Source organism: Podarcis vaucheri, assembly GCF_965113315.1.
Source record: "Podarcis vaucheri genome assembly, chromosome: 7".
In the NCBI taxonomy this organism is placed as follows: domain Eukaryota; kingdom Metazoa; phylum Chordata; class Lepidosauria; order Squamata; family Lacertidae; genus Podarcis; species Podarcis vaucheri.
In genome coordinates, this window is record NC_138765.1 from 83,175,142 (window position 1) to 83,198,068 (window position 22,927).

Below are 22,927 nucleotides of genomic sequence, written 5' to 3' on the forward strand. Positions count from 1 at the left end.
CAGGATTCTTGGAGACGCTCCAGGCTAGGGATTCAACCTCTCACCTTCTGATCTCCAATTTGACTGGGGAACAAGAAGTGCCACGGGCTGAAGAATAAGAAGGAATATGGGGGTGAGGGAAAGAGAAGAAACAGGGCACTTTGGGATGTGGGGCAGATCTACATTTAAGGAAAATTCTGTGCACATTTAAAGCACATGATTTTACCCCCAATAATCCTGTTGTCGTCGTCCCCCCGCAGAGCCACAATGCCCAGCGCCCTTAGCAAACTACAGTTCCCAGGATTCTCTGGAGGAAGCCATGCCCTTTAAATGTGTATTTTAAATGTAGGGTGCGGATCTAGAGGTGATGCTTAACCATGTACGATTTCTTTTCGCCCAGCTATCTCATTCTGGAGAGCTATATCTGCAGGACTGTCGCTGCAAAACCAAACACTTCCCTTTTTAGAGGAGAGATTCCAAGGCGTTCAAGTGCAGAGGGGATATTCTCTCTCCCCACTGGCACCCAGTGGCCTTTCCTTGCTCTGCGTCCTTGTGCCAGAGGTATGTAGACACCCCGACACCATATGGCCAATGCAATCAGACTAATTAAATAAATCCTCCCACAAACAAGAACTTGCTGTTGCTTCCTCCTTTCATTGCCTGCAATTAGCTGGTGAGGCTTCGTAGGTCAGTCGGCAATTATGCACGCTGGCATACTAATTAATGCATGCAATTAGCAACCTAAGGAGATGATTAAACTATCCTGGGCGGCAGTGCTGCATTTGGTTGTGGGCCTGATGAAAAGGAAGCGCAGTCCCTGCAAACGGGGGTCCCACTATCCTGCCCTTAGCAACTTCTTCCATAGCAGCAATGGCCAGGTGGGCTATCTAGTCACAGACTGTCGTTTTTGCCATGGACTGCAAGAAGGTCAAACCAATCCATTCTGAAGGAAATCAGCCCTGAGTGCTCACTGGAAGGACAGATCCTGATGCTAAGGATCCAGTACTTGGGCCACGTCATGAGAAGAGAATACTCCCTGGAAAAGACCCTGATGTTGGGAAAGATGGAGGGCACAAGGAGAAGGGGGCGACAGAGGACGAGATGGTTGGACAGTGTTCTGGAAGCTACCAGCATGAGTTTGATCAAACTGCGGGAGGCAGTGGAAGACAGGAGTGCCTGGCGTGCAGTGGCGTAGCGTGGGGGTGCAGGGGGGGCCGGCCGCACCGGGCGCAACATCTGGGGGGGCGCTCGCACTCGCAGCTCTCTGCCCCTACCTGGCTCACTCACTCTTTCTCACTGCAGTACCGGCTGTGAGAATCCGATCTGAGCCGCTGGGTCGCCGCCCACTGTGGAGGGGGTGGGTGCCAGGCGTGCGGTGCGGAGAGAGAGCGAGGGACTATCTGGGGGAGGGACAGTGCAGCAGCCGCCCAGCGCAGCGCTGAGTGCGGGAGAGAACCACACCAGACCAGACCAGGCAGCAGCAAGAAGAAGCTGGCAGCAGCGGCAGGTTAGGGGTTAGGGGGCGCAAATTACTTGCCTTGCCCCGGGTGCTGACAACCCACGCTAAGCCACTGCTGGCGTGCTCTGGTTGATAGGGTCACAAAGGGTCGGACATGACTAAATGACTAAAAAACATCCTAGGCTTCTGAAAGGACCTTGAGGGTCATCTAGTACAGCCCCCTGCAGTTCAGGAACTGCAGCTAATGAATATAATCACGGAACCCTCCACAAACACCTCTCTGATAAGTAAAGCAATAAAGCAATGCAACAGTCAAATAATAGGAGTTTTTAAAAGATGCAAACATGAAATCGGCATGATGCAACTTACGTAAAATGCTGGCTGGTCATCATCAAGCAGTTGATGCATGCCTTCCAACATTTCTTCGATGAAAATAGGGACGTCCTAAGGAAAATCAAGACATTTCAGGATCAAATTACGGTTTGAGCATATTACACCGATCCTGGTCTGTCTGTACTGCCTACCAATTAGTTTCCGGGCCCAATTCAAAGTGCTGGTTTTGACCTATAAAGCCTTAAATGGCTCAGGACCACAATACCTCAAGGACTGCCTCTTTCCATATGAACCTACCCAGACCCTGAGATCATTTTCTGAGGCCCTCCTTCATTTGCCTCCTCCTCAAGAGGTCCAGAGGGTGGCAACATGAGAACGGGGCCTTCTCTGCAGTGGCTCTCTGTTTGTGGAATGCTCTCCCCAGGGAAGTTGATCTGTTTGACATACTATACCCTTTTAAAATGTGTCTCTTTTCTGGAAGTGGGGTGTTATTGGGTGGTTGTTTTTATTCTGATATATGTTGTGATCTTTTCTGTGAACCGCCCTGAGACCTCCCGGTATAGGGCAGTAAAAAGGTAAAGGGACCCCTGACCATTAGGTCCAGTCGCTGACGACTCTGGGGTTGCGGCACTCATCTCGCTTTGCTGGCTGAGGGAGCCGGTGTACAGTATCCGGGTCATGTGGCCAGCATGACTAAGCCGCTTCTGGTGAACCTGAGCAGTGCATGGAAACGCTGTTTACCTTCCCGCCGGAGCGGTACCTATTTATCTACTTGTACTTTGACGTGCTTTCGAACTGCTAGGTTGGCAGGAGCAGGGACCGAGCAACGGGACCTCACCCCGTCGCGAGGATTCAAACCGCCGACCTTCTGATCAGCAAGCCCTAGGCTCTGTGGTTTAACCCACAGCGCCACCCGCGTCCCATGGGGCAGTACATAAACTCTAGTAATTAATTAATAAGAAGGAAAGAAAGAAAGAAAGAAAGAAAGAAAGAAAGAAAGAAAGAAAGAAAGAAAGAGAGAGAGAAAGAGAGACCGGGAAAACTTCTGTAAATCCAGGACTGCCCCTGAAAAACAGGGACACTTGGAGGAGCTGTTGATGTTCAGCAGGGAAGGTGGCCTGCCTGATATCAGGTGGGAGGGAGTTGCACATCTGGGCCTGAACGCACAGCAACATGAGCATCTGAGCTATGGGGTGGGGGACACACTAGAACAGACATGAGGATATAACATGAGACCTGCTGGATCAGGCCAATGGCCCATCTAGCCCTGCATCTTGTTCTCACAGTGGCCAACCAGGTGCCCCCAAAGGAAACCCCCAAGTAGGACCCAGGCACACGTGCCCTCTCCCCTCCTGCAGATTCCAGCAGCTTGGATTCAGAAAAATTGCTGCATTTAACTGTGGAGGCAAAGCATCACTGCCTCCTTCAGGAGTGAGTGTTGGGATACTGCCAGGGAGACAAAGTCCATCATGGCCCCAAGCCGTCTGCCGGACGATCCATCGACCTCCCGTAGGCACGCACTATCAGCAATTAGCGACATGAGTTTCTAGAAAATATCTTGCCACATTCCAGAGCTCATGCACACTCTATCAGCAGATAATGCACAGCAAAAGTCGCACTCGGGAGAGCATTATTTACAAGTTTTATTCAGCGTTGATCAGAACAAAGAAAGACATGACTGCCTGCATCAGTGTCTCCAGACACAGAGAGAACGAAAGCAAAGACACAACAGAAACATCCTGTGAAAACAGGAAATACGCAGGCTGTGACACAAACATCCTGCTCCCTTTTAAGGTGGAACGGAAATATCCTAACAGTGAGTTCCATAGATTAACCATGCACTGGAATCCCCCAAAGATCATGGTGATCAGGCAGGGATTTAAGAAACCAGGTGTTCCTTAAAGTATTCTGGACCCAAGTTGATAAGGACCACACAAATTAATGAACTAAACCTCGCTCGGTAACCTATAGGCAGGCTGTATAATTTCTGTCTGTCCCACCAACAGTCTAGCTGCAGAATTTTGCTCCAAAAATGAACAGAATTACAAATCATGGGAATTACAAATAAAGTCGTGCTCCATTCTGGAAAAATGAATCAACAGAAACTAGCACTGGTACCAGCCAAATTTGTGAACAGGTTTGGGGAGATTTGATTCAGTTTGCATTTTGAGCCTAACCAATTTGCACGTTCTGGAACCATATGAGAACCAAAACAGAACAGTCCTTCAAAATTCACACTTCTCTGAATTTTGCAACGCAGCTCTCCAGCCAGGCAACGTGTACAGAAATGCATGTACAGGGGTGAACTGTGCAAAAACTGGACATCTTAGTGAAATCAGCACCCCAAAATGTGTTACATCAGGGAAAACTGCAAGAATGTCCGTACTAAGGGAATATGCATGCCAAAACGCTGGTGGATCTTTGGGCTTATTCTTTTAAAAATCTGCAAATTGATGTGGAAGTGTGCAAAGCTGAATTTAAGACTGAAAAAATGGGGGGAAATGGAGAGAAACTGACATGGATAGATTTGCTGATCCATAGATGTGCAGAACATATTAGATTATATTGAACCAAGTGCTAACCCACTGAAATTAATGATCTTAAGATATGTTATTCATTTGTTCATTGTATCTGTATCCCATCTTTCCTCTAAGGAGCTGAGGGTGGCCTAACTGGTTCTCCTCTTCGTTTACTCCCCACATCATCCCTGCAAGGTAGTTTAGGCTGCGAGTGAGTGACTAGCCCACAAGGTTACACCTAGGAGGCTCTATGGCCGAGAGGAAGATTCAAACCCTGGTCTCTCCTATGTCCTAGTCTGCTATGCCACACAGTATAATCAGAAGTATGCAGCTCAGTTACGTATAACACCATATTATGTGTTCTGTTTTAATCCCAGTTAATTATAACATCTCAAATTATAGCATCCGCTCTCCTGGCTATGATGAAGCGGTGACTGTTGCCCTGTCAGATGGGCAAAATCTGACATCTGACCTGGGAAGGGAGCTGTGTCTCTCTTGGCTGCTCAGCCTGAGGTCATGAAGAAGAGGAGAGAGAGCGTCCCAAGCCATTGGGACAACCTGGCTCCTCTAGTGCCGTGTCATAGAATCATAGAATCATAGAGTTGGAAGAGACCACAAGGGCCATTGAGTCCAACCCCCTGCCAAGCAGGAAACACCATCAGAGCACTCCTGACATATGGTTGTCAAGCCTCTGCTTAAAGACCTCCAAAATAGGAGACTCCACCACACTCCTTGGCAGCAAATTCCACTGTCGAACAGCTCTTACTGTCAGGAAGTTCTTCCTAATGTTTAGGTGGAATCTTCTTTCTTGTAGTTTGGATCCATTGCTCCGTGCCCACTTCTCTGGAGCAGCAGAAAACAACCTTTCTCCATCCTCTATGTGACTTCCTTTTATATATTTGAACATGGCTAGCATATCACCCCTTAACCTCCTCTTCTCCAGGCTAAACATGCCCAGCTCCCTTAGCCGTTCCTCATAAGGCATCGTGTCAATTGCTCCTCCGGGATTGCAGGGGTGATCCAAGGGGAAAAGTCACAGGGGTGTCTTTTTTCAAAAGGTGCTTCCAGACAGTCAGTTTTCAGATGGGATTCAACAAACCATAGAATTGGAGGGGTCATCTAGTCCGACCCCCTGCCAGGAAGGAACTGCAATTAAATAATTCAATCACATGGGAGCAAACTCAAGTCACACAACTTTACAGCTTTACTTGCGTCCCAGATTCCTCTCTTTTCCACCGTAGTCTTCAAGTTTATTTCAAAATAATCGTTTATAGTTTTTTGGGCCTTTTTAATAATTTCTGGATCTCTAAACAGGGTGTCATTCATTCTCCATACAACAAGCCTGCTCTCTGCCTGTCTGCCCACCCCTGCCCCTGCCCTCCAAATTGGTCTTTTTGTGATAAGAAAAGCAATAAGGAATTGGACTCTTTCTGATGAGGAAATGCACCAGGGAGAATGGGATCGCTCAACACCAGTGGTGTAGCATGGGTTGGCAGTGCCCGGGTCTGCACAGAGGGGGTGATGGAAGGGAGGGAGGGAAATGGACGGAGCATGCATGCACATTCAACTGCCTAATGGCGTCTGCATCGCCCAGGAGATCACAGCCACAGAGATAAGAAAAGAAAAGACATTCCTTTGTCTGGAGAAGTCACTTCCTGGTTTGCATGGAAAAGCCGTTTTATTCTTACCCTTAATTGTTGCATTATACTTATTGCTAACCCTCATAACTCCATCTTATCTCCCCCCACCCCGTCGCCCATATCCTGCTTGTGTTTTCATATTTCTAAAATACTTTGACAAATAGTAAAAAAAAAAAAAAGCCTCCATTTTCCATAACAGTTCACCATTTTGATCTCTTAGTTTTACAGTCAGGTTTCGCCATTTCAGCATAATCCATTAATATTATAAGTCATTATTCTTTGTTTGGAATCTCTTCCTCTTTCCATTTTTGCATGTAAAAGATTCTGGCTGCAGTTGTTGCATACATAAAAAGATTAGCCAGCTTCTTCCGAACCTCCGTCTCCATTATCCCTAGCAAAAAGGCTTCGGGGGTTTTTTTGGGGGGGGAATTACCAATTTTAACATATTTTTAAATTCATTATACACCCCCCCCAATTCCTTGGCCACCCAGATTCCTGTGGGAAACCCACAAGCAGCATTCAAGCACCAGAGCCCTGTTCCCTCCTGCGGTCCCCAGCAATTGGGATTATATGGCCGCCAGGACCATATAACACCGGTCCTAAAGGATGGCCCTTGTATACCTCAAGGAGTGTGTGCACCTCCATTCTTCAGCCCGGACGCTGAGATCTGCCTCTGAGGGCTTTCTGGAGGTTCCCTCACTTCAAGAAGTGAAGTTACAGGGAACCAGGCAGAGGGCCTTCTCGGCGGTGGCACCCTCCCTGTGGAACGCCCTCCCATCAGATGTCAAGGAGATAAAGAACTACACAACTTTTAGAAGGCATCTGAAGGCAGCCCTGTGTCGGGAGGCTTTTAATGTTCGACATTTTATTATCTTTTTATATGTGCTGGCAGCCGCCCAGATGGATGGGGTATAAATGTTGTTGTTGTTGTTAAGAAGCATCACTGCCTCTGACTGTGGAGGGAAAGCATAGGCTTCAATAGCCCTCTCCAATCCCAAATCGGTTTTCCCTGCCCAGGTGCCCTATTCCCTCGCTTGGTAACGAAACACAACATCTCCTAGCGCCCTGAGTAATACGCAAAGAAAAGAACGCATGAATAGCTAAATTATAGTATTCCTCGTAGCCAGGAGTCCTGCCCTTTCTGTCTCTCAGCGTGTGACCTCCCTGATGATCCAACACCCTTGCACACCCAGATCCTTACCAAAGGACCCAGATTTTGAAGTGTTTTGGGGAGAGATTGGAACCTCCTCCCTCTGTCCCTTCCCCAACTATATATTTCTCTCCATATATCTATATATTTCAGATCCCAGCTGCACTCGAAGGCAAGGAGACCGCACCAACACACCAAAGAGGGAAAGGGAACAAGGTGGAGCAGAGGTCCCAGGGTTCCTTTTCGCCTTCCTAAGCCAGTCATGCTGGTTTCCCCGTGAAAACAGGACAATCGAGGCTCTCTGCAGAAGTGCTAATTTTGGCCACCTTTTCTCCCCGCTGAGACAATGACAGCCAGGCAGAGAGTAGTGCGGGTGTCCACCGAGCAGCCGAACTACATCGTCTGCGTGTTGGGGACAGAAATCTCGATAGACATCCATGGGTAAGTGATGGCGTTTCTGTGGGCAAGTGATGGCATTTTGCATGGGCTGGCAGTTGAGCGTTTTGTGAGAATAGACAGCCCTGGGTGGTTACAGGGCATTGTGAGCTTGGTGCTGGGTTTGATCTTAGCTGTGTCTGGCAATAAGCAAGGTCATTGTTTTTCTGGTCTCTGTCCTACAGCGTGTTGTGAGTGGGACTGAGGTGATGCACGTGGGGCGCTGAGGGAAAAGTGTGCCTTAAATCCTTATTTTAAAAAAATGTATTGGCAGCAGCTTTCAATGGCACGAACCCACAAGACTCATCGTTTAAAACAGGGTCTAATATATTTTAAGCAATACTCCCTTGAAGGGTCATCCCTGACAATAGACCTCTCCAATAGAATACCTGCTTTGCATGCAGAAGGTCCCGGGTGCAATCTCTGGCATCTCCAAGTAGGGTTGGGGGGGGGGTCTCCCTGGGGAGCTGCTGCCAGTCAGTGTAGACATTACAGAGCTAGATGGATCTATGGTCTTACTTGCTAGAAGGCAACTTCCTACTAGCTATTAAAAAACTCAGAAACTATAGCTCACCAGGGGTTGACGCCCAGAAATCCCTGACCAGTGGCTATGATGGCTGGGATTCCATACTGTCCAACATTTGTCCAATGAAAATAAGGACAATTCAACAACAACAACAATGTTTCTGAATAATAATACTGGGCTCGATGGGCCACTGGCTCTTCTTACATTATGCTTCTATGTTATTTATTCATTTATTCATCTGTTTCATAAAATGTATACACCACTTGATGGTAAAAAGCTAATAACCCTCAAGGCACTTTACAAAAGATAAAACAGGAAAATCAGGAAAACTTTGCAGCCACACTTCAAAATATACAATAAGTTAAAATACTAGAACAGATTAAAATCCGCACCAACTTTCTAAGAGTCTAGCTATGCTTGTTTAATCAATAATGTTTTAAGCAGGTGCTGAAAGGAATACAGTGAAGGCAGCTGATTACTATCAAGAGGCAGCAAGTTCCAAAGTTCTTACAAATGTGGAACGTGTTTTATGTGGCCCCTGTAGCGGTGGCAATTCCACTGATTAAAGTGATTGAGTGGGCCTGTGTCAGGCAAGAGAATATTGTAGGTTATGTTATGTCACGTTAAGAAACCCTAGGAACACGAGTCCTTCTCTCTTCTGAGGAAGGAGAGGTGTGAAGGAGAATAGATCGAGCTTAGCCATGAGCCCTTAAAGGTGGAGGGAGGGGGGTTGTCAGACAACGTTAGGCAAGCAAAGACTTGAAGGCTAGGTGTGCAAGGAGCCCACGCCCCTGAGACTGAGGCGCTATTTCTGTACACTGTGACACCAGCAGTGTGCAGCTTCCGGTATGAGTAATCCCTCAAGAACTGTGTTCTGCACAGGGAGAAGGAGGAGGAGGGTGTCAGGGACCTGAACACAGCTTTATTATTTTAGATTGGTTTCATGTACAGTGGTACCTCGGGTTAAGAAATACACACACACACACACATACACACACACACACACACACTTTTATTAGTTTTTAACATATTAATTATCATTCATACAACAAAACTTCTCATCTTATACAATAAATTTTGGACTTCCGTCAACACCTCTGATGATTTTCCGTTCTTATCACTTATTATGCATTTCTTAATTTCATGTTACCTTTAACTAGCAATTCTCCTCATTATCTTTTTTGCAATATTTCAAATAATTCACCTTTCAAAACTTCTTGCAAACCTACTAGCGTAATCTGTTCATCACAATTACTTTTTTAATAGTCCGTAAATTTACTCCAGTCTTCTGAGAATCTCTGGTCCCGCAGGTTTCAAATTCTTCCTGTTAGCTTATCTAATTCTGCATAGTCCATAATTTTCATCCTCCATTCTTCTTTCATCAGTAATTCTTCTTGCTTCCAATTTTGTGCCAAACCTTGGGTTTGTAAGAACTGTTGTAAGAATTTTAAGGCCTCAAATACAGTGGTACCTCGGGTTAAGAACTTAATTTATTCTGGAGGTCCATTCTTAACCTGAAACTGTTCTTAACCTGAGATACCACTTTAGCTAATAGGGCCTCCCGCTGCCACTGCGTCACTGGAGCACGATTTCTGTTCTCATCCTGAAGCAAAGTTCTTAACCTGAGGTACTATTTCTGGGTTAGCGGAGTCTGTAACCTGAAGCGTCTGTAACCTGAAGCGTCTGTAACCTGAAGCGTCTGTAACCCGAGGCACCACTGTAACTGCATGCTTGGCGGAGGGTAGTTCTGTGCCCTCTCTCCTCATGTGCTTGGCATGCCGTCATGAAAGACAAAAACGTGGGCTGGGTGTTAAGTCACAGAATCACAGAGTTGTAAGGGACCCCAAGGGTCATCTAGTCCAACCCCCTGCAAGGCATGAATTGCAACTAAAGTATCCCTGACAGATGCCCATCCAACCTCTGCTAAAAAAAAAAACCTACAAGGAAGGAGTGTCCACCACCTTCTGAGGGAGTCAAATCCACTCTTGAACAATTTTTGCCATCAGAATTTTTTCCAGTTGTTTAGTCAGAATCTCCTTTCCTGTAACTTGAAGTCATTGGTTCGAGTCCTCCGCTCTGGAGGAGAAGAAAAAGATCGCTATCATGTCACTTCTCAGTTTCCTCTTCTCCAGGCTTCTTCAACTGTTCCTCGTAAGATTTGGTTTCCAGACCCTTCATTATCTTGGTTGCCCTCTTCTGCACACATTCCAGCTTGCCAATATCCTTATTACCGTATTTTTCGCTCCATAAGGCGCACCTGACCATAAGGCGCACCTAGTTTTCAGAGGGGGAAATCAAGGGGGGAAATATTATCTGCCCCCCTCCCAGCTCAGGGAGCAGTGGACAGAGCTTCTTGGGGCTGCCAGGGAAGCCCGGTTTCCTTCCCCCCCCCCCAGCCCCAAAGAGCAGCTCAGGGAGCAGACCTTCTCCCAGATTTTGTGGGAGGTGGGGGAATTCCCCCATCTCCCGCAAAAGCCCACAGCAGCCGCGCACCCTTTAAGGACCGTGCGGGCTCCTGCGGGCTTTTCTACGAGAAGGGAGAAGGGACTGAAGCGGCCAGTCAGTCCCTTCTCCCTCCTTGGGGAAAAGCCCCCAAGAGCCGCGGGGGCTTTTCCTGCCTGTCTCCCCCCTGCATTCGCTCCATAAGACGCACACACATTTCCCCTTACATTTTAGGAGGGGGAAAGTGTGTCTTATGGAGCTAAAAATATGGTAAATTGTGGAGCCCAGAACCGGACACAGTACTCCAGGTGTGGTCTGACCAAGGCAGAATAGAGTAGTACTATTACTTCCCTTGATCTGGACACTAAACTTGTATTCATGCAGCTGAGAATAACATTCACCCCCTTTTTTTGCTGCTCCATCACACTGTGGATACATGTTCAGCTTGTTTCCCATGTCCTGCTGCCAAGCCAGGTGTCCCCTCATTTTATATTTGCACAGCTGGTTCCTACCTAAATGTAGAACCTCACTCCCGTTTACTCCCTGTCCAGTGCACTCCCACTGTTGGTTTGGGAAGTGGTGCATGCCCAATGCTTAGGCACTATCCATAGCTTGGGACCAGTTTCCTTGTGGGTTTGCCCTACTCTGTACAGTGGTTAAGTACTTAATTTGTTCCGGAGGTCCGTACTTAACCTGAAACTGTTCTTAACCTAAAGCACCACTTTAGCTAATGGGGCCTCCTGCTGTTGCCGCGCCACCAGAGCACGATTTCTGTTCTCATCCTGAAGCAAAGTTCTTAACCTGAAGCACTATTTCTGGCTTAGCGGAGTCTGTAACCTGAAGCGTATGTAACCTGAAGCGTATGTAACCCGAGGTACCACTGTAAATACCAGCTCAGCCACTTCGATCAGCAGAACTGCCGCTGCTACAGATGCCATATAAGACTCGTTCTGCAGTTGCAAGGAATCCATATTTTAGTGTGTCAGCACCTACGCTCTGCAACTCCCTGCCTCTTGACATCAGGCAGGCACCTTCACTGTTCTCTTTTCGGCACCTGCTTAAAACATTTCCGTTTAGGCAAACCTACCCAGACACGTACAACAGTGGGTTGTTGTTGTTTTTAAATTCCTTGTTTTAAACTATTTATATCCATAATTTTAGCATCTGTTACAAAAGGTTTGGCAGTTTGTGGCAATCAAGTGGTACAGAAATCTTTTTAAATAAACAAAAAGCTGCTCTGCCCCTCTGTCTTTGCCTCCCCTCCAAAACTGATCCCACTGCATCAAGCTCCGAGGTAGCAGAGATCCAGGTTTGCAGAGATTTGCAGCTTTGCAGATTCTGCTGCATCAACTCTGATTGGGAAGAATTCTGCTCAGAACCACCAAATCCACTAGCTGTACCCAACATGCATCGTCAACATGGATGTGCGTTGACTAGGGGCTGATGGGAGTTGTAGTCCAACATGTCTGGAAGGCGCCAGCTTGCCAAAGGCAGCATCAGCAGAGAGACAGAAATTTGTGTGTGGGTGAAGGGAAGAACTTCATTTAAAAATTAGTCTGAATATCACATTACTGTACTCCTTTTCATTCCATATCCCCGTAGCCACCCTGTCAACTGTTTCTGCCAATGTATAGATATACCTGTCAACTAAGGATAACATTTTGCCCATCTGACAAAGCTGTATTTCTAGTCCAAGACTGCTTGCACCTCAAGAAACCTGTTGGCCTTTCAATGTGTCACAGGGCTCTTTGTTCACCTTGCCGCTGTCAAAGGCTGTATTTGAAAGATTCTTTCTCTATGACCTCTTGAGTAGGTCACATACTTACATACTTGCTTTGATTGTTGTAGCTGAGGAAGAGTCTTTAGCCCGGGGGGGGGGGGACATTTATTTATTTGTTTGTTTTCATTTATTTCATGAAATTTTCATGCCACTTGATTGTTAAAAACAACAACAACAAAGAAACAAAACAAACAAAACTCAAAGTGGTTCACAAAAAGATAAAACAAGGAAATCATCAAGAAAAATCGTTTAAAACGTACAGAAAGTTCACACCAACTTTGTAAGCGACTGGGTAGGCTTGTTCAAATAACAATGTTTTTAGCAGGTGGTGAAAAGAATACAGTAAAGTTACCCCGATTTGTATCAATAGGCACCCAAAGTTTGGGTGATGCTGCACTAAATGATCAAGCTCTTACAAATGCGAAGCGTACCCTCCAACATTTCTCAGATGAAAATAAGGACATCCTATCCTACATTGAGGGACGTGGGTGGCGCTGTGGATTAAACCACAGAGCCTAGGGCTTGCCGATCAGAAGGTCAGCGGTTCGAATCCCCACGACGGGGTGAGCTCCCGTTGCTCGGTCCTTGCTCCTGCCAACCTAGCAGTTCGAAAGCACGTCAAAGTGCAAGTAGATAAATAGGTACCGCTCCAGCGGGAAGGTAAACGGCATTTCCGTGCGCTGCTCTGGTTCTCCAGAAGCGGCTTAGTCATGCTGGCCACATGACCCAGAAGCTGTACGCCAGCTCCCTCGGCCAATAAAGCAAGATGAGCGCCGCAACCCCAGAGTCGGTCACGACTGGACCTAATGGTCAGGGGTCCCTTTACCTTTTTATCCTACATTGGGAAGCTTCTCCCTTGCAACCTAAGCCACATAAGCGGAATGGGCTGTTGGGAGAACAGGACACTGGGCTACTTGGGCCCTTTATGGTCTGATCCAGCAAGTATTTTATTATGAGGAGGAGGAGGTCCAGAGTGCTCTTGTCAACCGACCACTTGCTGAGGTGTGGGGAGAATTGCTCTCGCACTCAGGACCTGCTATGGGGCTTCCTGTAGTGGGCTTCGGACTTTAACTGCTATGTGACCAGCCAGCCCAAACTCCCAGGATGACCTCTGTAGGTGTATGCAGATTAAGAAATCGAAGACGGTTGTTCCACCTGCATGGAAAACACTATTAAAATGATTGCTCTTATTTAGGGCCCATAAAGGAGGGTTTCATTCCCCCCTCTCCACCCTGCATTCCATCCTTCCTTTCTCTGACCAAAGATGACTAGTTCCAGGAGTCATGGTTAATGGGTGTGCTTCTGCAGATCGTAAATCCAACAGAGCCCAACTACAAGGAAAGGAGCGATTAGACGGGTTTACGGCCAGATTTACTGCCTCCCTCGGCTTCCCTTTTAAATTCTGCATGTTGACAGATTAATATCTTTCTTTACAAGCTGCTGCAAGGCATAGACGGGGCTGGGTGGAGGAAGCACAGAGAGAAAGGTGGCAACGCATATGTGGAATATATATGTGTATGTGTGTGTAAGGCTGTCATCAAGCAGCTCTCATTGAAGCTGTAGCATTGCATCACAATCCTGGCTTTGGAATGCAGTCAGAATGCAGGGGAAGTTCTAGGGTAGGGGATCCCAAAGTGGCCAGCAGGATTCCCAGGGGTCAAAAGGCAAGGGGGAATCACGGGTGCGATGGAGGCGTCAATGTCTATCAGACTCTAAAAAGCCCCTATCACTGGATCAAGTTCAACAGCTTAGTTGGGTTCATTAAAATAAATAGCTTTAGCTGGCTTTGGAATAAATATGCCATTAATGGTTACTGTTTTGGATTGGATTGTATTATTTTCTGCCTTAGTAGGTCGTACAAAGCGCTATTCTTAATGATTCTTTATTTTAGAGTAGCAGGCACTAGGTATGAGTTTATGGAATCCAGGGGGGCGCCCCCCCCAAAAAAAAATTGGGAACCACACTCCTTACTGAGCCTGCTTTGCACTAAAGTGTTTTGGGTTTGTTTTGTTTTTTTTAATAAAATTTTTATTAGTTTTACAAAGTTTTTTAAACAAACACACACATAAAAAGACATACAAACACGTATAGTTTCATAACAATTTTTCGTAAACTTCTTTTCTCGGACTTCCCCATACCTCCCCTTTCTGCATCCCAATGTTCATAGTTTTTTAACAACTTCCAAATATTTCTTTCCAACCTCTGTCATGTTGATCTTTTCTTTAGTCTAATCTTATATTACTGTAACCCTTTCTTTCTGAAAACCTCGACATTCTAGCATTCATCAAGTTTATAATAGTCCTTAAGATATATTTTAAATTTCTTCCATTCTTCTTCCGTCGTCTCTTTTCCCCGATCACGGATTCTGCCAGTCATCTCAGCCAATGTCATGTAGTCCATCACTTTGATCTGCCATTCTTCCAGGGTGGGTAGATCTTGTGTCTTCCAATACTTTGCGATAAGTATTCTCGCTGCTGTTGTAGCATACATAAAGAAAATTCTATCTTTCTTTGACACCAATTGGCCGACAATGCCCAAGAGAAAGGCCTCTGGTTTCTTAGGAAAAGTACATTTAAGTACCTTTTTCATTTCATTATATATCATTTCCCAGAAAGCCTTAATCTTCGGGCATGTCCACCAAAGATGATAGAAAGTGCCTTCAGTTTCTTTACATTTCCAACACTTGTTATCAGGCAAATGGTAAATTTTTGCTAGCTTGACTGGGGTCATGTACCACCTATAGACCATTTTCATAATATTTTCCTTTAAGGCATTACATGCCGTAAATTTAATACCGGTGTTCCACAACCATTCCCAGTCAGCAGACATAATGTTATGATCAACATCCTGTGCCCACTTAATCATAGCTGATTTAACTGTTTCATCAAAGTGTTTTGGGTTTGCCTAGCTGGAATAGAGAACCAATGGGCCCTAATAGTTAGAGCAGTGCTGGATTTAGGGAAATGCTATGGGCGGTTCCCCCAAACAGTGCGCCAAGCCGAAGGAGCACAAAATATTCGCAGAACAGAAGGCAAGAGGGTGGAGGGCATGAAAATAAGAAATATTTAGGGATGTGGGCCAAATTTTTTCCTCGCTTAGGGTCACCATATTACCAAAGTCCGCCCCTGGTTAGAATGTCAGGTTAAGACCTAGGAGACCAGGGTTCAAACCCCCGTTTTGCCAGGGAGCTCACTGGGTGTGACTTTGGGGATGAGGTCACTGCCTTCCCTCACAGGGTTGTTGTGAGGATTAAATGAAGGGGAGAACCACGTGTGCCACCTGGTGTTCCTTGAAGGAAAAATATGTCATTCAAATGTAATCGTAATAGTGACTGTCAGAAAGTTTTTCCGATTATCAGTGATGATAATGCAATGATAAAACTGAACACCCCCCACCCCAATTGTTTGCTCTGGCCCTAGATCTATACCCAAAGGTGCCACGTCATTTGATGTCCGTGGAACTTCCGGGCTTCGAGTCTACGTCATCTACAACCCCAATGTTGCCACAGCATCTGAAGGTACAAGGTGGCTTCTCGACTCGGACGTGGAAGTGGTCGTGGCTCTAAACGGACCCAGCAGCACCGTCAATGACAACAAGGTGAGCGGGGAGCAGCTGGGCTCCTCTGAGAGCCTGGCAACCATACCTGGGAGCCAGCCTTTGACCATGTTGCGGTGAGCAGCACAGAGTGTCGCAGCAAGGGATGTGCACTGGATCCAAATGGATTTCAAACCCAGTCAGGGCGATTGTTGTATAGTGTTTTGAATTACAGTGGTACCTCTGGTTAAGAACTTAATTCATTCCGGAGGTCTGTTCTTCACCTGAAACTGTTCTTAACCCGAAGCACCACTTTAGCTGATGGGGCCTCCTGCTGCCGCTGCGCCGCTGCTGCACGATTTCTGTTCTCATCCTGAAGCAAAGTTCTTAACCTGAGGTAATATTTCTGGGCATAGCTGTCAACCTTCCCTTTTGCGGGAAATTCCCTTATTCCAGCACTGTTTCCCACTGCTTCCCGCTGCTATCCCAGATTGTTAGATATCCCGTAGACTGTCCCCGGGACAGGTGAGGTTGCTGATCCCTTATTTTTGAGGCTGCTGATCCCTTATTTTCAAATCTGAAAGTTGACAGCTATGTTTCTGGATTAGCGGAGTCTGTAGCCTGAAGCGTATGTAACCCGAGGTACCAATGTACTTTTGTAAAAGAAAAGAAAAGTGGCTAACAATACCCGGTCCGCATTTGTAAGAATTCAGTATTTTTAGTATTTTAACTTTTTGGTATGTTTTAAACCAGGGGTGAGCAAACTTTTTCAGCAGGGGGGCCGGTCCACTATCCCTCAGACCTTGGTGGGGGGGGCAGACTATATTTTGAAGGGAAAAAATGAACAAATTCCTTTGCCCCACAAATAACCCAGAGATGCATTTTAAATAAAAGCACACATTCTACTCATGTAAAAAACACACTGATTTCTGGACTGTCCGCAGGCCAGATTTAGAAGGTAACTGGGCCAGATCCAGCCCCCAGGTCTTAGTTTGCCTACCCATGTTTTAAACTATCGTTGTAAATTATTCTGGATAATTTTATTGTTTAAGCTTTTTGTAAACCGCTTGGTGTGTTTCTCCCCTTTACAATCAAGCGGTGTATAAAGTTTGCAAAATATCTAACTAACTAAATCGAACCCACCTTCTAGGGTTGTTGTAAGAGGCGTTGAAAACAAAGTGCTCGAGGCACACTTATACCAACAGCCACGCTCATCTTCTGAAAGCCTGTTCTTTTGGATACAAGCCTGGAGGGAACCATGAGACTTAGGGGAATAAAAGGATGAGGGGGGGCCCTTACTTACTTTTCAGAGTATCCCTGTTATGAGAAAATCAAGAGAGTGGTAAGGGTGGAAAGTCAGTGATTTAGAGGAGAATGTCACATGGACAGTGGAGAATTAACAGAGGTCCACATTAAACGGTGGGATGGAAGAGCCCATGTTGCTGCCATATGGGACTTGCCATTCTGTGTGCTATTTAAACCCCGCAAGAAAAGAACATTAGGTGTCAGTGGCATTGTTGGGAATGGCTGCTTGAGGGTTTCCCTTCGGGGCACCTGTTTGGGCCACTGTGGTAACAGGATGCTGAACTAGATCAGAGCTATTGGTCTGATCGAAACTGCAGGGCTCTTCTTATGTTCTTATGACTGCGTACTGTGTCTTTTTGCAGGTTCGGGTTTCATATTACGGGCCAACAGGGGACACCCTCATTGCCAATGCTTGGTTGTACATCACTTGTATGGGTAAGTAATGACCAGTCCTTCCACATTCTCATTCGTATTTGGTATTCAGATCCTTATTCCTTACAGCTCTAGGCTGTTGGTGCAACACACACATTCCAAGATCCAAGTCTGGGGCAAGTACTTTTGGCTAGAAAACCCCAGCAGAGATTTAAAATCACAAAATATGCAGCAAAGTACAGCATGGAAATATAGGCTGTTAGACCTGTACAGGCTCCTGTGGGTCCAAAGGTCAGATTCATGTGCTTTTCCATATAGCATTCAGAAAAAGTTGCACAGGCACTTTACAGTGGTGCAAGTTCCTAAATCATTGGTATAATGGCTCAGGAGGGCCATACGGTTGAGCTGGAGCAACTAGCTCAAACCTCTTTACATGTTGAACTTCTCAGGTAGACTGGTGGTGAGCAATAGGCTTCATTACCCATTTTCTCCCAAGGTAAGGGGAACTGACCTAGCTAAGCCTGGCATGATGGCTTACTCTGTGGTATTAACCCCCTGGGCTGCTTGGGGAGGAAGGATGGGGTATAAATGCAATAAATTCAATAAAGTAAAAATATACATGCACAGTATCAAATATGTAGCCTGAAGTACTAACATGATTATTCCCCACCCCACCCCACCCCAATATATTGCCAGCTATCTCTCTGGACGCTGATACTAGCCGAACTGGTAAGGTGGATGGCAAAGCAAACAACAAGGTAAGAATGGCAGAGTTTCCTATGAAAAAATTCCTTCCAGTGGCACCTTAAAGACCAACTAAGTTAGTTCTTGGTATGAGCTTTCGTGTGCATGCACACTTCTTCAGATACACTGAAACAGAAGTTGCCAGAGCCTTCTATATAGTGAGAAGGTGGGGAGGGGTATTACTCAGGAGGGTGGTGGGAATGGGAGATTGGCAGATAGCTGAGATGAGCCTGTTGACGACTCTTAACGACTGCAATAGGTCTTACAGGAAAAGGCAAGGGGTGAGAAGGTGAAAAATGGCTTAGTCATGTATAATGAGATAAGAATCCAATGTCTTTGTTCAGACCAGGTCTCTCCATGGTTTTAAGTTTGGTAATGAGTTGCAATTCAGCAACTTCTCTTTCCAGTCTATTTCTGAAATTCCTTTGTAGTAAAACAGCTACTTTGAGATCTTGTATAGAATGTCCTGGGAGATTGAAGTGTTCTCCTACTGGTTTCTCTGTTTTGTGGTTCTTGATGTCAGATTTATGTCCATTTATTATTTGGTGTAAGGTTTGGCCTGTTTGTCCAATATAGAGAGCTGAAGGACACTGTTTCCTATGTCTATGCTGAAGGATAGAGTTTCCTATGTTTCTGTCAGTCCAGCCTCCTGTTCTCACAGTGGATGAACAGATGCCCCAATGGGAAACCTGCAAGCAGGACCTGAGCACAACAGCAGCCCTCTGGCCTCTTGTGGCTTCTAGCTACAGGTGCTCAGAAGCATTTCTGCCTCTGACTGTAAGGACAGAGCAGAGCCATCCTGGCTAGTATCCATCAATAGCTCTCTTCTCCATGAATTTGCCCAGTCCTCTTTTAAAGCCATCCAAGTTGGCGGCCATCGCTGTCTCCTGTGGGAGGGAGTTCCGCCGTTTAACTATGTGCTGCATAAAGAATTAAGTCAACAGATATGCTAATAGATCCGTGTCTGCCAAGAACGGTCCCCACCACACCTTTTCTGCCCTCCAATTTACCTTGGCCAGGTGTGAGGCTCAACACTCCATGCTGCCTCTGATACTGTAGGTAGTACAAAGTCATCTTGATGATTAGTAGCCGTCAATAGCCTTGTCCTAGAATTGCAGAATTGTTGAAGGCTGATCGCCAAAGAATTGATGCTTTTGAATTCTGGTGCTGGAGGAGACTCTTGAGAGTCCCATGGAATGCAAGAAGATCAAAACTCTCAATTCTTAAGGAAATCAGCCCTGAATGCTCACTGGAAGGACAGATCCTGAAGCTGAGGCTCCAATACTTTGGCCACCTCGTGAGAAGAGAAGACTCCCTGGAAAAGACCCTGATGTTGGGAAAGATGGAGGCCATAAGGAGAAGGGGACAACAGATGATTGGGCCGTGTTCTCGAAGCTACCAGCATGAGTTTGACCAAACTGTGGGAGGCAGTGGAAGACAGGAGTGCCTGGCGTGCTCTGGTCCATGGGGTCACGAAGAGTCGGACACAACTACACGACTAAAAAACAACAAGAGTTGGAGGGATGGCCTAAGGGGCATTGAGGTCAGGAATCACAGGAATCACAGCTAAAGCATCCCTGACAGGTGGCCATTCAACCTCTATTTAAAAACCTCCAACAAAGGAGAGTCCACCACCTTCCGAGGGAGTCCATCCCACTGTTGAACAGTTCTCACTATTAGAAGATTCTTCCTAAGGTTTAGCTGAGGAGCAGAAAACAAGCTTGCTCCTTCTTTCACATGGCAGCCCTCCAAATATTTGAAGATGGCTATCCCATCACTTCTCATTCTTCTTAATGAATTTGTCTAAACCAGTTTTGGAGCCACCCAAGTTGGGGGTCAACACTTCATCTTGTGGGAATCAGCTCCACAATGCGCACTGTGTAAAAAAAAGGGTGTTTCTTTCATCTGTCCTGAACATTCCAACATTCAGCTTTGTTAGATGACTCCTTGAGGGTCTACTATGGTGAGAAGGCAGGAAAATTCCTCTCCACATCATTTCTCTCCACATCATGTATGCGCAATGCTAGTAGCAAATGACGGTCCTATCCCCTCTGGATTTGTCTGATAAGGATGCAACTTTCTTGCTATACTAGTTGGCTGAAGAATGCATGTGGCAGTATGGAATGGAGTAAAAATAAGTGAGTTAGACCACTGGTTCATCTAGTGTTGTCTACACTGAATGGGAGAAGCTTTCTAGGGTTTCAGGCAAGAGTCTGTTCCCAGCCGTACAGTGGTACTTCTGTTTACAAACTTAATTCATTCTGGAAGTCCGTTCTTACACTGAAAGCGTTCTTAAACCAAGGTGCGCTTTCCCCAATGAGGCTTCCTGCTGCCAGTGCCCTTCCACCGGTTGGCTTCTGTTCGTCTTCCGGGGAAAGGTTTGCTAGCTGGAACACCTACTTCCGGTTTTGCGGAGTGTGTTGCCCAAATTGTTCATTAACAGGACTGTTCTTAGACCGAGGTACCACTGTACCTAGAAATGCCATTGGGAATTGAACCTGGGACCTTCTGCATGCAGAAGGTCCCTGCTTGGTTTCTTATACAGAAGATGTCACCTGAAAACTGAATTAAGGTTCCAAGCGATAAAATTTACCTACCAGGCATAAGGAAGGTGATGCCACTTTTCAGACAGTCTTTTGTCAGATGAAGCTTTTGGGATCTTCCTCCCAAACAAATCAACTGCAAGAGACAGAGAGATTTTCACATGACAAAATGGTCTTGCAAATGTCCTACGTTTGATTTACTTGCACAATTGCAGCTTTGCTCAGGTGGTGGGAAAATAAATGGAGAACAGGAAGGAAACGGTCAGAAGGAGATTTTGCAGGATCTTGCGAAGACCTCACAAGATCTTGCGTGACCTTCTGCAAGATAGCTGTGTGCAGACCCCCAGAACGTAAACCCTGCATAAGTTTTGTGCCTCCTCTTTTGCATCTGCATGGGGCTTGAAAAAACCTTTATTGGAACAGGGTGGGGTGGGAGGGCTGCGTTGATTAACAATCCGGACTTAGCCACTGGTTCAGTTGAACATGTGTATATCTAAACCAGCAGATCCAAAACTTGTTGGCCTCCAAATGGGGGGCAGGATCTGGTTGCATAGATCCGCCTTGGAAAAAGGGTCTGTCTTCTGGAAGCAAAATGAAAGAGAGTAATGAGAGGCTTGGTCCCCCCCAGTCCAAGGCACACAAGAGAGACCCTGTTATATATCATTTGATAGGAAGCAGTGAAATTCACTGTTGCTGTTTTCCCTGCAGACAAAATGGTCTTGGGGTCCCCAAGGAGAAGGAGCGGTTTTGCTGGTCAACTGTGACAGAGACGGCCCAAGCTTTGGAGACATGGACAATGCCTATCCGTACGTCCGATCCCACACAGGTACATGCTGGGGCCAAGCAGCCAGTGTGGTGTAGTGGTTAGAGTGTTGGACTAGGAGCTGGGAGAATCCAGGATTCGATTCCCGCCACTTGGCCATGAAGCTCACTGGGTGTGACCTTGGGCTAGTCACTGCCTCTCAGCCTGACCTACTTCACAGGGTGGTTGTGGGGATTAAATGGGGAGAGGGAGAACCATGTATGCTCCTAGGAGTTCCTTGGAGAAAAAGGTGGGGTGTAAATGCAATAAATAAATAAATGCTCCTTGAACCCTGGCCTTGCAGCTTGATGGGAATAAGGCGGTGAAACCTGCATCCCTGCCCGCAAAGGCCTACAGCTTATTGTAATGGGCAAGAATGGTTCTAACAACAACAACAACAACAACAACAACAACAACAACAACAACAACAGTAATAATAATAACCTGCCACCCAGGGTGGGTTATTACAATGATTTAAAATACAATTTTTAAAAAAAAAAACCTGCCAGAAATGCACAGGCTCAGCAACTCTTGTCTGTTTGGCATTAATTCAGATTCTATAGCCAAATCCTGGAATTAAAAATAAGGAAAGAGTACAAACCAGTCCTTTGCATCTCTGCAGTGCTCATAGGCATAGCCAAGATTTTTGTTGTGGAGTGGAGCAGGCTTTTTGTTAGAGGTGGCAGAACCTCAGTTTTTATTGATTTTCAATTATTGGGGGCAGCTGCCCCTCCCTGCCCCCCCCCCCAGCTATGCTCATGGCTGTGCTCTCCATTTCCCCCTCTTATGGTGACCAGGATACAGGGAGGGGAAGGACCAGCACCGCCGGCTCCTGATATCCCCAAATTTCATAGCATCAAATGAAGCTTCATCTCTGCACCTCTGAAGTCAAATGTCATATGTGCACCCCTGCAACGAAGCTTCGTACGTGCACCTCTCCTGAAGAGACCTTTGAGGCCATTTCCCAGAGACAACAGTTCTCAAACATCAACCCCTGGTTTGCACGAACCTTTGGAGTGGGTTGATATATAACTGGAAAGGCAAACTCAGTCAGAGCACCTCATCTAGGGAGGCTGGAAGAGCACCTTGATGGTGACCTATTCTGACACCTAAATCCTTGTCCCTCCTGTTTTTCCAAGACCTGCAAGACTTGTCGCTTCTGATCCTGAACACCCATGGCCCTGCTGGCGTCTTTGACACCCACAAGCTGGTCCTTCACATCTCCCTGTTCGATGCAGCCAAAGTGAGAGTTTTCCACGCTAGAGGTGAGTCCCCAGTTCTTTGCTCTAATATCTGCCCTCTGCTCTGACAGAATCAACAAGGGGATCCTCAGACCTGTTCACTGAGCATCCGTCCTGATTTGC

At 46.2% G+C, this 22,927-nt stretch overlaps 1 protein-coding gene and 1 long non-coding RNA gene across 7 annotated transcripts in view; one reads left to right on the top strand and one right to left on the bottom strand.

The window, feature by feature from the left end:
• LOC309536514 overlaps nucleotides 1-22,927 on the bottom strand; it is a 48,215-nt gene that overhangs the window by 17,369 nt on the left and 7,919 nt on the right. For 2 of the 6 annotated variants that reach the window (XR_014221548.1, XR_014221549.1), the window contains exons 3-4: nucleotides 20,816-20,897; nucleotides 1,808-1,882 (exon numbers count right to left, since the gene is read on the bottom strand). This is a non-coding gene — a long non-coding RNA (uncharacterized lncRNA). Of the gene's footprint in view, nucleotides 1-1,807; nucleotides 1,883-5,301; nucleotides 5,437-18,834; nucleotides 19,325-19,594; nucleotides 20,095-20,815; nucleotides 20,898-22,927 lie in introns of those variants that run through there. The other 4 variants (XR_014221550.1, XR_014221551.1, XR_014221552.1 and 1 more) reach the window with 4 other exon arrangements.
• LOC309536149 (protein-arginine deiminase type-1-like) overlaps nucleotides 6,543-22,927 on the top strand; it is a 29,863-nt gene continuing 13,478 nt past the window's right edge. The window contains exons 1-6 of the mRNA XM_082230060.1: nucleotides 6,543-7,521; nucleotides 15,683-15,860; nucleotides 17,465-17,537; nucleotides 18,171-18,232; nucleotides 21,470-21,587; nucleotides 22,703-22,828. Coding sequence (XP_082086186.1) covers nucleotides 7,427-7,521; nucleotides 15,683-15,860; nucleotides 17,465-17,537; nucleotides 18,171-18,232; nucleotides 21,470-21,587; nucleotides 22,703-22,828 — 652 coding nt within the window. The 5' untranslated portion in view covers nucleotides 6,543-7,426. The remainder of the gene's footprint in view (nucleotides 7,522-15,682; nucleotides 15,861-17,464; nucleotides 17,538-18,170; nucleotides 18,233-21,469; nucleotides 21,588-22,702; nucleotides 22,829-22,927) is intronic.